The sequence below is a fragment of the Schistocerca nitens genome, chromosome 9 (genome assembly GCF_023898315.1).
Source record: "Schistocerca nitens isolate TAMUIC-IGC-003100 chromosome 9, iqSchNite1.1, whole genome shotgun sequence".
Taxonomy (NCBI): Eukaryota; Metazoa; Arthropoda; class Insecta; order Orthoptera; family Acrididae; genus Schistocerca; species Schistocerca nitens.
Genome location: NC_064622.1, coordinates 513782170 through 513795774, shown reverse-complemented (window position 1 = coordinate 513795774; position 13605 = coordinate 513782170). Strand labels below are relative to the sequence as shown.

The 13605-nt window shown below is 40.0% G+C and overlaps 1 protein-coding gene across 4 annotated transcripts in view; it reads right to left on the bottom strand.

Moving 5' to 3' along the window:
* Positions 1-5948: 5948 nt before the first annotated feature.
* Positions 5949-13605, bottom strand: part of LOC126203980 (uncharacterized) — a 93788-nt gene continuing 86131 nt past the window's right edge. For 2 of the 4 annotated variants that reach the window (XM_049938401.1, XM_049938402.1), the window contains exon 5: positions 5949-6543. In XM_049938401.1, the coding sequence (XP_049794358.1) occupies positions 6410-6543 (134 nt within the window). In that variant the 3' untranslated portion in view covers positions 5949-6409. The remainder of the gene's footprint in view (positions 6544-13605) is intronic. The other 2 variants (XM_049938400.1, XM_049938399.1) reach the window with 1 other exon arrangement.

The window sequence follows — 13605 nt, the reverse complement described above, 5'->3', positions numbered from 1 at the left end:
TTACTGTTTTTGGTGAATTAAAAAAAAACAGTAATGTCTTTGATTAGTGATCAAAACATCCTTGGTCCTGGGTTCGAAACCTGCCACCGCTTAAATTTTGATTAATAATCAGCAATGGTGGCCGAAGACTTCCAGCATAAGAAGTCACCCCCATTCTGCCAATGGTCTTGTCAGAGAGGTTGGAGGAGTGGACAGAGGTACAGGGCACTCTCTTGTCCTTGGTGTGGGGAACTGCCTCTACAGGCAGAAGATTCAGCAATGTTCAACAGCATGAAGATGCAGAAGGCAATGGAAACCACTGCATTAAAGAGACAATGTGTGTCCACAGGATATGTGGCCTGTAACTGAAAAAGAGTCATGATGACCTTTCCACTGGCAAAAGATTCCGGAATAGTCTCCAATTCGGATCTCCGGGAGGAGACTGCCAAGGAGGAGGTGAACGTGAGAAAAAGACTGAATAACTGATGAAAGGATAACGTTCTATGAGTCAGGGTGTGGAATGTCAGAAGCTTGAATATGGTTGGGAAGCTAGAAAATCTGAAAACAGACACAATGGCCCAATCTAGATATAGTAGGGCTCAGTGAAGTGAAATGTAAAGAAGACAAAGATTTCTGGTCAGATGAGTATAGGGTAATATCAGCAGCAGCAGAAAATGGTATGATGGGTGTAAGATTTGTTATGGATAGGAAGGTAGGGCAGAGAGTGTATTACTGTGAACAGTTCAGTGATACAGTTGTTCTTATCTGAATCGACAGCAAACTACCGTCAACGATAGTTCAGGTATACATTCCGATGTCACAAGCTGAAGAGATAGAGAAAGTATATGGGGATATTGAAAAGGTAATGCAGTACGTAAAGGGAGATCAAAATCTAATAGTCATGGAGGACTGGAATGCAGATGTAGGGGAAGAAGAGGAGGGAAAGGTTACAGGAGAATATGGGCTTGGGACAAGGAATGAGAGATAAGCAAGACTACTTGAGTTCTGTAATAAATTTCAGCTAGTAATAGCAAATACTCGGCTCAAGAATCACAAGAGGAGGAGGCATACTTGGGAAAGGCCAGATAATACAGGATGATTTCAGTTAGATTACATCAGGGTCGGAAAGAGATTCCAAAATTAGATACTGGATTGTACGGCATACCCAGGAGCAGATATGGACTCACATCACAATGTAGTAGTGTTGAAGAGTAGGATGAAGTTTAAGAGATTAGTCAGGAAGAATCAATACGCAAAGAAGTGGGATGCAAAAGTACAAAGGAATGATGAAATAAATTTGAAGTTCTCTAAGGTTGTAGATACAGCAGTAAGGAATAGCTCAGTAGGCAGTAGAGTTGAAGAGAAATGGAAATCTCTAAAAAGAGCCATCAAAGAAGTTGGGAATGAAAACATAGGTACAAAGAAGGTAACTGCAAAGAAATCATGGGTAACAGAAGAAACACTTCAGTTGATCAATGAAAGAAGGAAGTACAAAAGTATTCAAGGAAATTCAGGAATACGGAAATGCAACTTGCTGAGGAATGAAATAAACACGAAGTGCATGGAACCTAAGACGCACGAAAAATGTGAAGAAATCAAAAAAGAAATGACTATCGGAAGGACTGACTTGGCATATCAAAACAACATTCAGTGAAATGGATGGTAACATTAAGCATGCAACAGGAATTCTATTATTAAATTCAGAGGAGAGAGAAGATAGGTGGAAAGAGTACACTGAAGGCCTCTATGAGGGGGAAGATATGTCTGATGTGATAGAAGAAACAAGAGTCGATTTAGAAGAGATATGGGATCCAGTTTTAGAATCAGAATTTAAGAGAACTTTGGAGGATTTCGGATCAAATAAAGCCGAAGGGATAGATAACGTTCCATCAGAATTTCTAGAATCATTGGGGGAAATTGCAACAAAACAACTATTGGCATTGGTGAGTAGAATGTACGAGTCTGGCGACATACCATCTAACTTTCGGAAAAATTTCATCCACACAATTCCAAAGAGAACTGACAACTGCGAGAATTATCACACAATCAGCTTAACAACTCATGCATCCAAGTTGCTTACAAGAATAGTATACAGAAGAATGGGAAAAAAATTGAGGTAGTGTTAGATGACAGTCAGTTTGGGTTTAGAATAGGTAAAGGTATGGGAGAGGCAATTCTGATGTTGCGTTTCATAATGGAAGCGAGGCTAAAGAAAAATCAAGACACATTCATTGGATTTGTTGACCTGGAAAAAGCATTTGACAATGTAAAATGGTGCAAGATGTTCGAAATTCTTAGAAAAACAGGGGTAAGCTATAGGGAGAGCCAGGTAACATACAATATGTACAAGAGCCAAGAGAGAATAATGGGACGACCAAGAACAAAGTGTTCAGTCTGTACATTGAAGAAGCAATGATGGAAATAAAAGAAAGGTTCAAAAGTGGAATTAAAATTCAAGGTGAAAGGATATCAATGATACGATTCACTGATGACATTGCTGTCCTGAGTGAAAATGAAGAAGAACAATATGAGACTGGAATAGAAGGGAGAACCGATAGAGGTATCCTCCGCCACACACTGTCAGGTGGCTTGCGGAGTATGGATGTAGATGTAGATGAAGAATTACATGATCTGCTGAATGGAATGAACAGTCTAATGAGTAGAGATTATGGACAGAGAGTGAATTGAAGAAAGATGAAAGTAATGAGAAGTAGAAGAAACGAGATCAGCGAGAAACTTAACATCAGGATTGATGGGCATGAAGAGGTGAAGTTAAGGAATCCTACTACCTAGGCAGCAAAATAACCAATGACAGACGGAAAAAGGAGGACATCAAAAGCAGACTAGCCCTGACAAAAATGGGATTCTCGACCACGAGAAGTCTACTAGTATCAAAAATAGGCTTTAATCTGAGGAAGAAATTTTTGAGAATGTATGTTTGGAGCTCAGCATTGTATGCTGGCAAAACATTGACTGTGGGAAAACCGAACAGAAAAGAATCAAAGCATTTGAGGTGTGGTGCTACAGATGAATGTTGAAAATTAGGTGGACTGATAGTGGAAAACATTGACAAGGAGAAGGGACAGGATGATAGCACATCTGTTAAGACATCAGGGAATAACTTCCATCGTACTAGAGGGAGCTGTAGAGGACAAAAACTGCACAGGAGGACAGAGACTGGAATACATCCAAAAAATATTTGAGGACGTAGGTTTCAAGTGCTACTCTGAGGTGAAGAGGTTGATACAGAAGAGGAATTCGTGGTGGGCCACGCCAAACCAGTCAGAGGACTGATGACTCAAAAATAAATAAATACTCAGTTTACAATGACATGGTGATAATTGCTGGTTGCTATGAGCAAGGGAAACTCATGGAGGCAATGTGTTCAGAGTTGCGTGGTAGTCGATTGTTAAACAACAGGACTGTGTATAAAATTACGGGATTCACTTTTCATTTGCTAACTACTAAGATGAAAATTAATCACTTGAATATAACATAGCCACAGCTGGATTAGCCTGATGAACCGCAAGACATATCCAAACAAAACATTACCTTCCTTACTGACACCTGTGAACTGAACCTGGAACGTTCATTAAGTCCAACGACAGCAGCACAGGAAGAGTTGGATCACTGCAGGGCAACTGTTACAGCATGTGGAACTGTATCAGGATGGAAGACGTCAAGTAGTGTGACCTCAAAGTGTTGCAATTCGTACTGTCATGGTGACTCTGATTTTGCTCTGCCTAGTTCTTACATACTTGAGATGAAGAGCCATGCAAGCAAGAACTCAGTCCAAGAGTAATTCAAGTTCCCGTAGACTAGATCCTCTGAGTGAGGGATGCAAGAGAGATTTACAGAGTCTCAGGTCAATATCGTAATTTGCGGAATAATCAAGAGTAAGTGATTTAGAATTATGTATTTGTTTTACAGATTGAGGGACAATAGCAAATTGGGCTGGGGCAAGAACCTAGGGACCAGATCTCCACGAATGAGGGCAGCACAGCACCACTGCCTAGTCTTTCAGCATTGCATTAATGGTGATGAACTAACAGCCGGCAGTTTGGCGACATGCGGATGATCACAGTAAAAGACCCCGCAAGGGGACTGCAGAGCCAGATATCTGAGCACTGCAGTACAGGAGTACTGCAAAGCAGTAACTGTGTAGTCAGTAGGATGATGTCACCACAGAAAGGCAGGTCTCTTGTTACAGACGATGTGAGTAAGTACCCAGCTGTACTGAAACAAATGCGCGCCACAGGTGTGGCAGACAGCACTTCTCATTGCCAGAAGCACCACTGTGACGCCAGAGCTACGCTGGACAGTGAGTGCCAGGAGCAGCAAAGGTTCAAGATCAGGCTGCTGCTGCCGCCAGCACTGAGTCCTTCACAGGACTTGGTGCCACAGCCCGCCAACCTGCCATCTGTGCCTTCTGCCACCAACATTGAGTTCCTAGTGGGTTTCGACAACACAACACCAGCCACCATTTGACTCCCGTCCAAGAGCAGCGGGTTGAATCCCACACACAGCAAACTCTATATGCTGCCACTGTGCCTGTGTGCGAAGCCATTCTCCGAGTGGAACACCGTGACAGTGCAGCATGTAGCAGTACTGACATCGACAACTGTGGTCTCCAAAGGCTGCCAGCCTCAACAACACGACGCACCGGTTCGGGAGCTGTGAGCGGAAGCTGCCACTTGTTCATCAGCACCAGCTAACGGCAGTGGGGAAGAGGCATGCCTGTCTCACTCCGTCATGTAGTGAAGCCAACACAAGTTATTCTTAACTGTCAACCATGTTTCCACTGGGAACTATGGCTCCACCTCTCATTCCACACCCTACAGAATGGGGTCAAGTACACTTCAGCGCATTATACATGGTAGAGAGATGAGGCTGTGTGTGAAAAAATACACAGGTCATAAAATAAAAGATATAGGAAAAAAAAGGAGAGTGAAGAAAAGGAATAGTAAGAATGAATTTGCCTGTTGTGATTATGGTTCCGCATCAGCTGTAGAATATTTCAAAACAAATGAAATTTGTGAAAGACGGGACTAGAACCCTGATTTCCCACTTGTTGCAAGAGGTCGTGGTAACTACTTCGGCTACTCGAGCGTGCCGCCAGGACTGGTCCAAATCTCCACTTGTCCTGGTGTCTTCACTTCCTCATGCTTACATTATAATAAGGGATTCCATGCCATCACAAGGGAGCAATGAGAGAAAATAGTGTCTCACCCTGTGTGGGAAATATGGAAACATAGTGTGAGCACACAAAAGAGTGAATAGGACAAAGGGAGTTTGGATCACTCCTGGAGGTGTGCTCAGGCAGCCAATGTGGTTAAGGTGATCGCTTGCAACAAACGGGTAATTCAGATTTGAGTCCCGTCCGTAACAAAGTTTCATTTTTTTCTGGAATATTGAACAACTGATGCAGAACTATAATCACAACTGGCGAGTTCATTCTTAACTGAATACGGCTGTTGATTGTCAACACAATCTCACACATTGCACTCTCCCCCAACTGCCTACCCTCACTTCTTGGTGGTGCATGTAAACTAAAAGGCTTGTAATACATACTAGAGTTGCAGCTGAGTACAGAGAGACAGTAATTACAGCTTGACTGGTTACAGTTGTCAAGAATTAAGATGTTAGAATACTCAAAATAACTTATCTACATTTAAACGCTGAAAGAGGATACCTGTGTGATGTCCGTGGTGTCATATTTCAATGAGATTCAGTCCCATCATTTTCTGAAGAAGTTAAAACCATAATGAAGCTATCCAACACAGGCTTTCACGGCTACTATTTGCAATATTGCTGTTATTTCATTTTTGGCCTTATACCCACAAATCAAATATAAGTGATACGATCAAATAAATAGTTCAGGGAAAAAAAAAAACAACAGATTTTTTTTCCAACCAAAGTGGAAGATTTTAATTTGGCACTCCAAGATAATATTAAAAGGTCACTGCAGAAAGTTATTAAAAAAAATGAACAGAAGTTATTCAGTTTAACATTGATTTACTATTGCTACAAACTATTTACTGTACAATTTATTAGTGTCAAGCTACAAAATAAACTTTAAATTCTTAAACTATGTCTATGACTAAAAACAAATCTCTTTTTCTTAAGAATAATGTGTACAAAATCTTGTCTACAGAAATATGACGCTAAAACTAGAACTTAAATATTAACTAATGAGGTAAAGATGAGTAAAAATCTTTGTTTATGGAGAATATCAGCCTTTAGTCATGACATTCTGGGAACACATCCAATTATTAGCATCTTCTGTTGTGCTATTACATGGAACTTATACTTGCATTCATAATTGCAGCTATGTACATACAATCTACAAAAAGAATTATGAAATTATTCAAACAGGATCTGCCCTAAAATATCTGACTCTTAAAAAAGAATCTGATAATCTGCATCTGTATTAGTCCGATTCAGATGAATCACTATCAGCTAGCACTTGGAGGCGCTTCCTTACATCTGAAGATGTCTGCGGAGTTTCATTAGGAAGCTCTTGTGAAACAGATGTTCTTTGCCTTGAACGCCGAGTTCTGCCTCCTGTTGAATGAAAAAAAAAGTCCAGTTTTATAATGGAGAGACGGGACAGAGAAAGAGAGAGAGAGAGAGAGAGAGAGAGAGAGAGAGAGAGAGAGAGAGATGATTAGTTTAGACATTAAGATGATGTAACATGTGCAAAGCTTATCCAAAAGGGTTCTATCAAACATGACAAACAACTAAAGTCTTCATTCATGAATGGAACGCTGTACCATATTAACAATAATTATTTTTACAATAAACCTTTATACAATTTTGTCAGTGAGCATGAAAGATGTTAGCTTGTTTCATTTCTTCTGAACTGCCAGCACTACACAGCAAGTCAAAGTTCAAAAGCTTAGCCCAACCCTAAAGCAGATGGATGCATGAAGCATATGGCAAGGGGGCCAGACACAAGCCAGGCCACCTGTAAATGCTTGGTTGTCGTGGTAACTGTTACATCACTACTGGAAACAGGACAGGGGGGTACAGGCTGCCTTGGCCACGCTGCCGTGTCCCTCCATGCAATGGAATGCCAGTCATCATACAAGTACGGATGTAATACTTTTGAGTGAGGACATCATTACTTTCTTGTAGGAGCTTTTGTTTTCAAAGAGATGTGAAACTGAACAACATGAAATTTTGATGAATGAACATCAAACACTGGCATTATACCTTTTTCCGAAAGACAAGTGCAAAACATGTGCATTCCAAACTTCATGGTATAAACAGCACAAGTGGTGGTGTGCTAGCCCTACAGAAGGAAAATTCTTCTGCTAGTCAGGTTTGCTCCTAAGCACAAGAGACACTATAGTCTGCTGATGGTTTTGGTTATGTGAAGAATCTGCGATGAGGTTTAGCACATAATGCATCTTCTAAAGATCATCTAAGTAGAGGTAGAAGTAGAAGAGTAGTAGTAGTAGTAGTAGTAGTATGGTATTCTGCCTTACGGCATGGGTTAAGCCTCTTTCAATTTTGTCTGTCCATAGCAAGTCTTTTCATTTCTGAATATTTGTCTCCTTTGATATTGTCCAGCATTTGATATCTTCTTTTTCCTCTTCCCCTTTTTCCCTCCATCATTCCTTCCTTCAACAAACAGTCCCTCCTCAAACAATGTCCAATCCAGTTCCATTTTCTCTTTCTGATGACTTTCAGCATGTTTCTTTTTTCTCCGACTCTTCATAATACTTCTTCATACCTTACTTGGTCTTTCCATTTCACTTTTTCCATTCTTCTCCATAACCATATCTCTAGTGCCGCCAATCTTCTTTCATCTTCCTTCCTTAATGTCCAGGTCTCCGCACCATACAGCGCAACATTTGGCAAGTCTTTTCCTCAGATCATTGTTTAGTGGTCCGCAAAATAATTTCTGTTGAGCAATACATATTATCCATTATTACACTTCCCAAGTAACTGAATTTATTCACTTGCTCTATTTCCTCTCCCCCCATTTTCATACAGCATTTTCTCCCCTTTCCTCCAATTACCATGCTTTTCATTTTCTTGTTAATCTTCATTCCATATTCTTCTAGTTTTGTGTTTAGATCATCTAACATTTGTTCCATCTCTGTTGCACTCTCTGCCATCACAACCAATCTAAGTAGTTGTATTACATATAAAGAACTATACAAACAAGTGTTCAGTATATCAGGGCTATTGAATGAACATCAAAAACCAGTGAAAATCAGACTCAACAATGAAATGAAAGCTAACAAAGAGATAATGAAAATTCTAACTGATCTCTCATATGTTTTGAGTAAGCAGGAGCTAGCTTTTAGAGGTCACAATACGACAGAAGAGTCCCTGAATCATGGAAACGTTAGAGCCATTTTTTAACCTGTACTGAACAGAAACAAAGATTTCAAAGTGTACCGGTATTGGAAGAAAAGGGGCTATTTCTAGGAATTTCAAAAACCATACAGAATCAGAATGAACTGATTGGACGTATAAATGTGTCGATTTGTAAATACATTCACTGGATAGAATGTCGCTTTATACCTGTACTGTGGATGAATCAACAAATGTTTTGAACAAGTCACAGTGCTGTATTGTGAGGCTGGTGGACTGCAATGGCAACATGCACGAAAATTTTATTAGTTTTCACAACATTAGTTGCAGCTTTATTAACTGTGCTCTATGGCGTGTTTCAGAATTATGAAGTGAAGAACAAACTGTTGGCCCAAACCTACGATGGTGCTTTTGTTCTCGCAGGAAAATAAATAACCTGCAAGCTAATGTTCATGAAATTGTCTCCCAAGCTCTTTTTACTGACTGTTTTGCACATGGCTTCACTTTATTTTTGCAGCAGAGCTGTTCTTGTACAAAACCAGTAAGGATTTTTTTCTCCAAGCTTCAGGATATTCCTGCTTTCTTCCACAAGGCTTCCAAATGCACAGCTATTCTGAATAGTATTGTTGCTAAACACAATCTTTCCAACAGTGAAAGGAACTGCAATGCCAGAAAATATCTGCCATTTTAAAAAACCATCCAGATGTAACTGATGTTTTAAATGAAATACCTGACAATATATATTCGACTGAAATTACTACAAGAGTAGCCTATGGTTTCAAAAATAGGCTTCTAGACTTTGACTGTTTTCTTAAAGGTAAAACTGCTTTACAATATTATTACGAAAAAGAAAAAAAAACAATGATGCACTCTTTTGCAACAATGCCATCTCAGGATGCACAGCTCATGCGAAAAACCTAATAAATGGAAATAAATTGATCAACTTTTTAAGTTCCATGAAATGTTCGACTAATACACAATCTGAAGCTTCCCTGAATAGAGCTGATATGATGGACGAATGCATTGGCAATCCATTGACGTCAAAATACAACAGGTGTAGTTCGAGTTATTGGATAACATTGTAAGAGAATTTGAAACAAGACTGTCACATTCTGATAACTACTCTTTATTAAACTAGGCAACATTACTACTACGTTCATCAATTACCATCAGCATTTCTCTGTAGACAGTGTGGATTAATTTTAATATTTTAGTTCCGGCCCTGTTAAAAACCTGCGTGCTACTGACTTTTAGATCACTTTCTTGCAAAAAAAAAAAAAAAAAAAAAAAAAAAAAAAAAAAAAAAAAAAAAAAAAAAAAAAAAACCACACACCTCACTACACTGCATTTTTTCCTTGCTCCGAGAGCAGAGGGCCTCGGGGGGTTGGCCCCTCTTGTACTGGGTATGGGCACCCAGGCAGGCATGGATCTTACTTGTTCCTCAATTGAAAAATAAGCACTGTGAATATTTGAAAGCAGACACACATGGTATGACAATGTCGTCAAAAGATTTGGGAAGAAGTAAGATAGTTAACTTGTTTTACAAGTAACAACACTCAGATGCTCAATCTACCAGTTTGTTAGTAAACAACGAGTGTCATTATCATCATCATCATGTCCGCGGCTCGTGGTCTTGCAGTAGCGTTCTCGCTTCCCGCGTACGGGGTCCCGGGTTCGATTCCCGGCACGGTCGGGGATTTTCTCTGCCTCGAGTTGACTGGGTGTTGTGTGTCTTTCACGTCGCTGTAGTGGCATTAAGGGGCTCCGGAACGCCCTGTACTTGCAATGTTAAAATAATGCTTATAAATTACATCTTTCCTCACAAAGTATTTGAGGTAGGAAGTTGAACTTTTCACAGATTATTTATTGGAATATGGGCTACAACTTAACACAGGGATTTTTACAAAACTTTAGTTCAGTTATTAAAGATGATTTTTTTTTCAATTGTAATGAAAATTCACATCATTTTTTTGCAATTTTTTATTTATATATTCAAAAATATACAGTTTTTTGGAAAAAGGCTGTGTTAAATTATGCAGAAGGTACTGTGTAACATTTACTGAAAGTTTGAAACAAATATGTTTGGAAGATCCTTAGAAAACATGTAATTAGTATGAGAAAATAAAAGTTTTGGGAATCGAGCGACAAAGATTGGATTAACTTTTTAGTGCATTCCAGGTCCATAGGATGGATTATCTTCATCCTCTGCAAACTCCTCCTCCAGCTTCCTCTTGTTCCTCCTCCTGTTTACTCTTGCTTGTATTTCTAGACTCTTTACAGCCCTGTCTGCAGCCCGAAGGCGTTCCTTGTCTAAAGCAAGCATCGCTCGTACCATGTAAGAACCTATCTTCATTCCCATATTTCTAAATACCTTGCACCTTACAATGTTGCCATCATTGAAAGTCGCAACAGCATCATACACACCAAAGTGAAGTGTTTCTATTCCAACAAATACAGTCTTGGGGATTCTCGACCATATAACACTATTTACACTTTCATTGGGGTTTTGAGTTTTACCGTGAATACACTTTTTCAACAGTTCAGGTGCTGCTAAGTCTCTGAAAATAGGTTTTATCACCTCCATTATTGCATGAGGCAGACTATGCTTATGAGTGTACACTTCACCAGTTAGCAATCCTTTGTTATATTTACACCAACTGTCTTCTTCTTTGGGACACAAGCTATGTTGGGGATTTTCATTGTCTTTATTGTTTACAGTAATAACACATACCTTTGGCTTTCCAACATTTCTCCTTTTCTTAAAAGCCTTCAGAGGATTTCTAATAACTTTACTTTTACTCATTATTATACTTCAACAAAACAGAGACTCAAGAAACAGAATTAATTACGAATATTTTCGAGATAACGACAGAGTAAATAAACATGAAACAATCGACAATCACACCAGCGATATATATTGAACCATCACAGGTTAGCCACAACACATACTTTATCTCACATCACTAAAATGTACCTGATGAACACGGACGTTAATAATAACACCATTTGACAGCAGTTTAACAGCGCCACAGTGGGTCACGCCCATGTAGAACACATTTCAAAAAAAAATTTAAAAATAATTGTAGTCTTCGGAAAAACTTTTCATGATTTTCAGCCTTTCCGGAGCCCCTTAAAGAACTTGTGGAGCAGCGGCCGAACCACCCTGCGAGGGGTCTCCTGGCCACCAATGCCATAGGCTCATTATCATCATCATCATCATCATCATTATTATTATTACTTTGACTTTTAAGATTTATCTTACTGTCCACAAATTATTTTGTTTCTTGTTGCTGATGTTTAGGGCCTTGCACTGAACAGTGTCACTAAAAATCTACAATAATTCAACAGAGTGCCTGCTCATTGTTCAGATGATGACTTGCGGAAAGTCCCTATAATTGGTTAACTGTTTGCATTCAGAGAAGAGTCTGCCTGTGTCAAATAATAAATGGCTTAATATAACAATGAAAACAATCAATTTTTGAGAAAATAATTTAACTGCATGGATAAAAAAATTTACTCACCAAGTGGTGGCAGAACACACACATAAAAGAAGGTTATAATTATGCAGGCTTTTGGAGCCAGTGGCTCCTTCTTCAGGCAGAAGTGTTGATGGGGAAGGAAGAGAGGTGGAGTAAAAAGACTGGAGAGGTTTAGGAAAAGGGGTGGATTTGGGGAAAGTCGTCCAGAATCACCGGTCATGGGAAACTTACCGGATGGCATGAGAAGGAAAAACTGATTGTTGGAGGCTGCATCAGATGGGATTTGAAAGCCTGAGAGCTTAAAGGTGGAAGACAGCATAGTATGCAAGACAGAGATTACTGCTTAAACATAATGTATGAGTTAATAAGAGTGAAAAGTTAAATGCATTGTAAGTAACAGAGGTGGGAGGGGGTGGAGAAAAATAAACAGGTAAGACAATGAAGGATATAGAAAACTAAAATGGAGTGAAGAAAAGAGTAATTACTGTGAAGAAATCCTGAGAGGGAAGAAATTAACGTAAATTAAGGCCAGGTGGGTTGCGAGAGCCAAGGACATGTTTTAGCACTAGTTCCCACCTGTAAAGCTCTGAGAAACCGATGTCTGGGGGAAGAATCCAGATGGTGCATGAGATGACAAAGGCACCAAGGTCATGATTGTCATATTGTAGAGCATGCTCTGCAACAGGATACTGCAGGTAGCCATTGTACATCTTCTGCCTATGACCATTCATCCTCATTGATAATTAGGTGTAGTCATGCCAATGCAATATACCAAACAGTGGTATATGATGTGTCGTTTAACAGGTGGCTCTCCCTTTGACAGTACATGTTTTGCCACTTACAGCAGATTTCCTGGACCATCACACCGAATCCTGGAACTGCTGAACCCTCCAAAAAACAAGTTCGGAGCACACCACTGGTCACTCAGTATTATCCTGGCCTGGAATGTATTAATCAGCTAGTTCAACAAGGCCATGACTTCCTAAAATCACGCCATGAAATGAGATCTATTCTGTGTGAGATTCTGCACACCACACCTAGAATAATTTTTTGTCACCCTCCCACTTCACAATATTATTGTCAGACCCTATGCTCCTTCTGCATCAATCTCCCTACCCTATTGTTCCTACCCCTGTGACCATACCCATTGCAAGACTTGCCCTATGCACCCTCCTACCACTTTGCACTTTGCTCTTTTTCTTCGAGAGGAAAGAAAGAGTACGATTTTCCAATGAGAGTCTACTTCATGTTACTGTGACTGTTCCAAAATAGGCATAAAACTTGTTCTAAACAAATACCTACTTTATATCTAAAAACAAAGATGATGTGACTTAGCAAACGAAAGCGCTGGCACGTTGATAGACACACAAACATACACACTACATGGGTCGCTTAGAGGAAGCCTTCTTGGTTACCCAGGCCTGCCAACCCAAAGTTTGGTACAGATTTACTGATGACATCTTCATGATCTGGACTCACAGTGAAGAAGAACTCCAGAATTTCCTCTCCAACCTCAACTCCTTTGGTTCCATCAGACTGACCTGGTCTCACTCCAAATCCCATGCCACTTTCCTTGATGTTGACCTCCACCTGTCCAATGGCCAGCTTCACACGTCCGTCCACATCAAACCCACCAACAAGCAACAGTACCTCCATTACGACAGCTGCCACCCATTCCACATCAAACGGTCCCTTCCCTACAGCCTAGGTCTTCGTGGCAAACGAATCTGCTCCAGTCCGGAATCCCTGAACCATTACACCAACAACCTGACAACAGCTTTCGCACCCCGCAACTACCCTCCCGACCTGGTACAGAAGC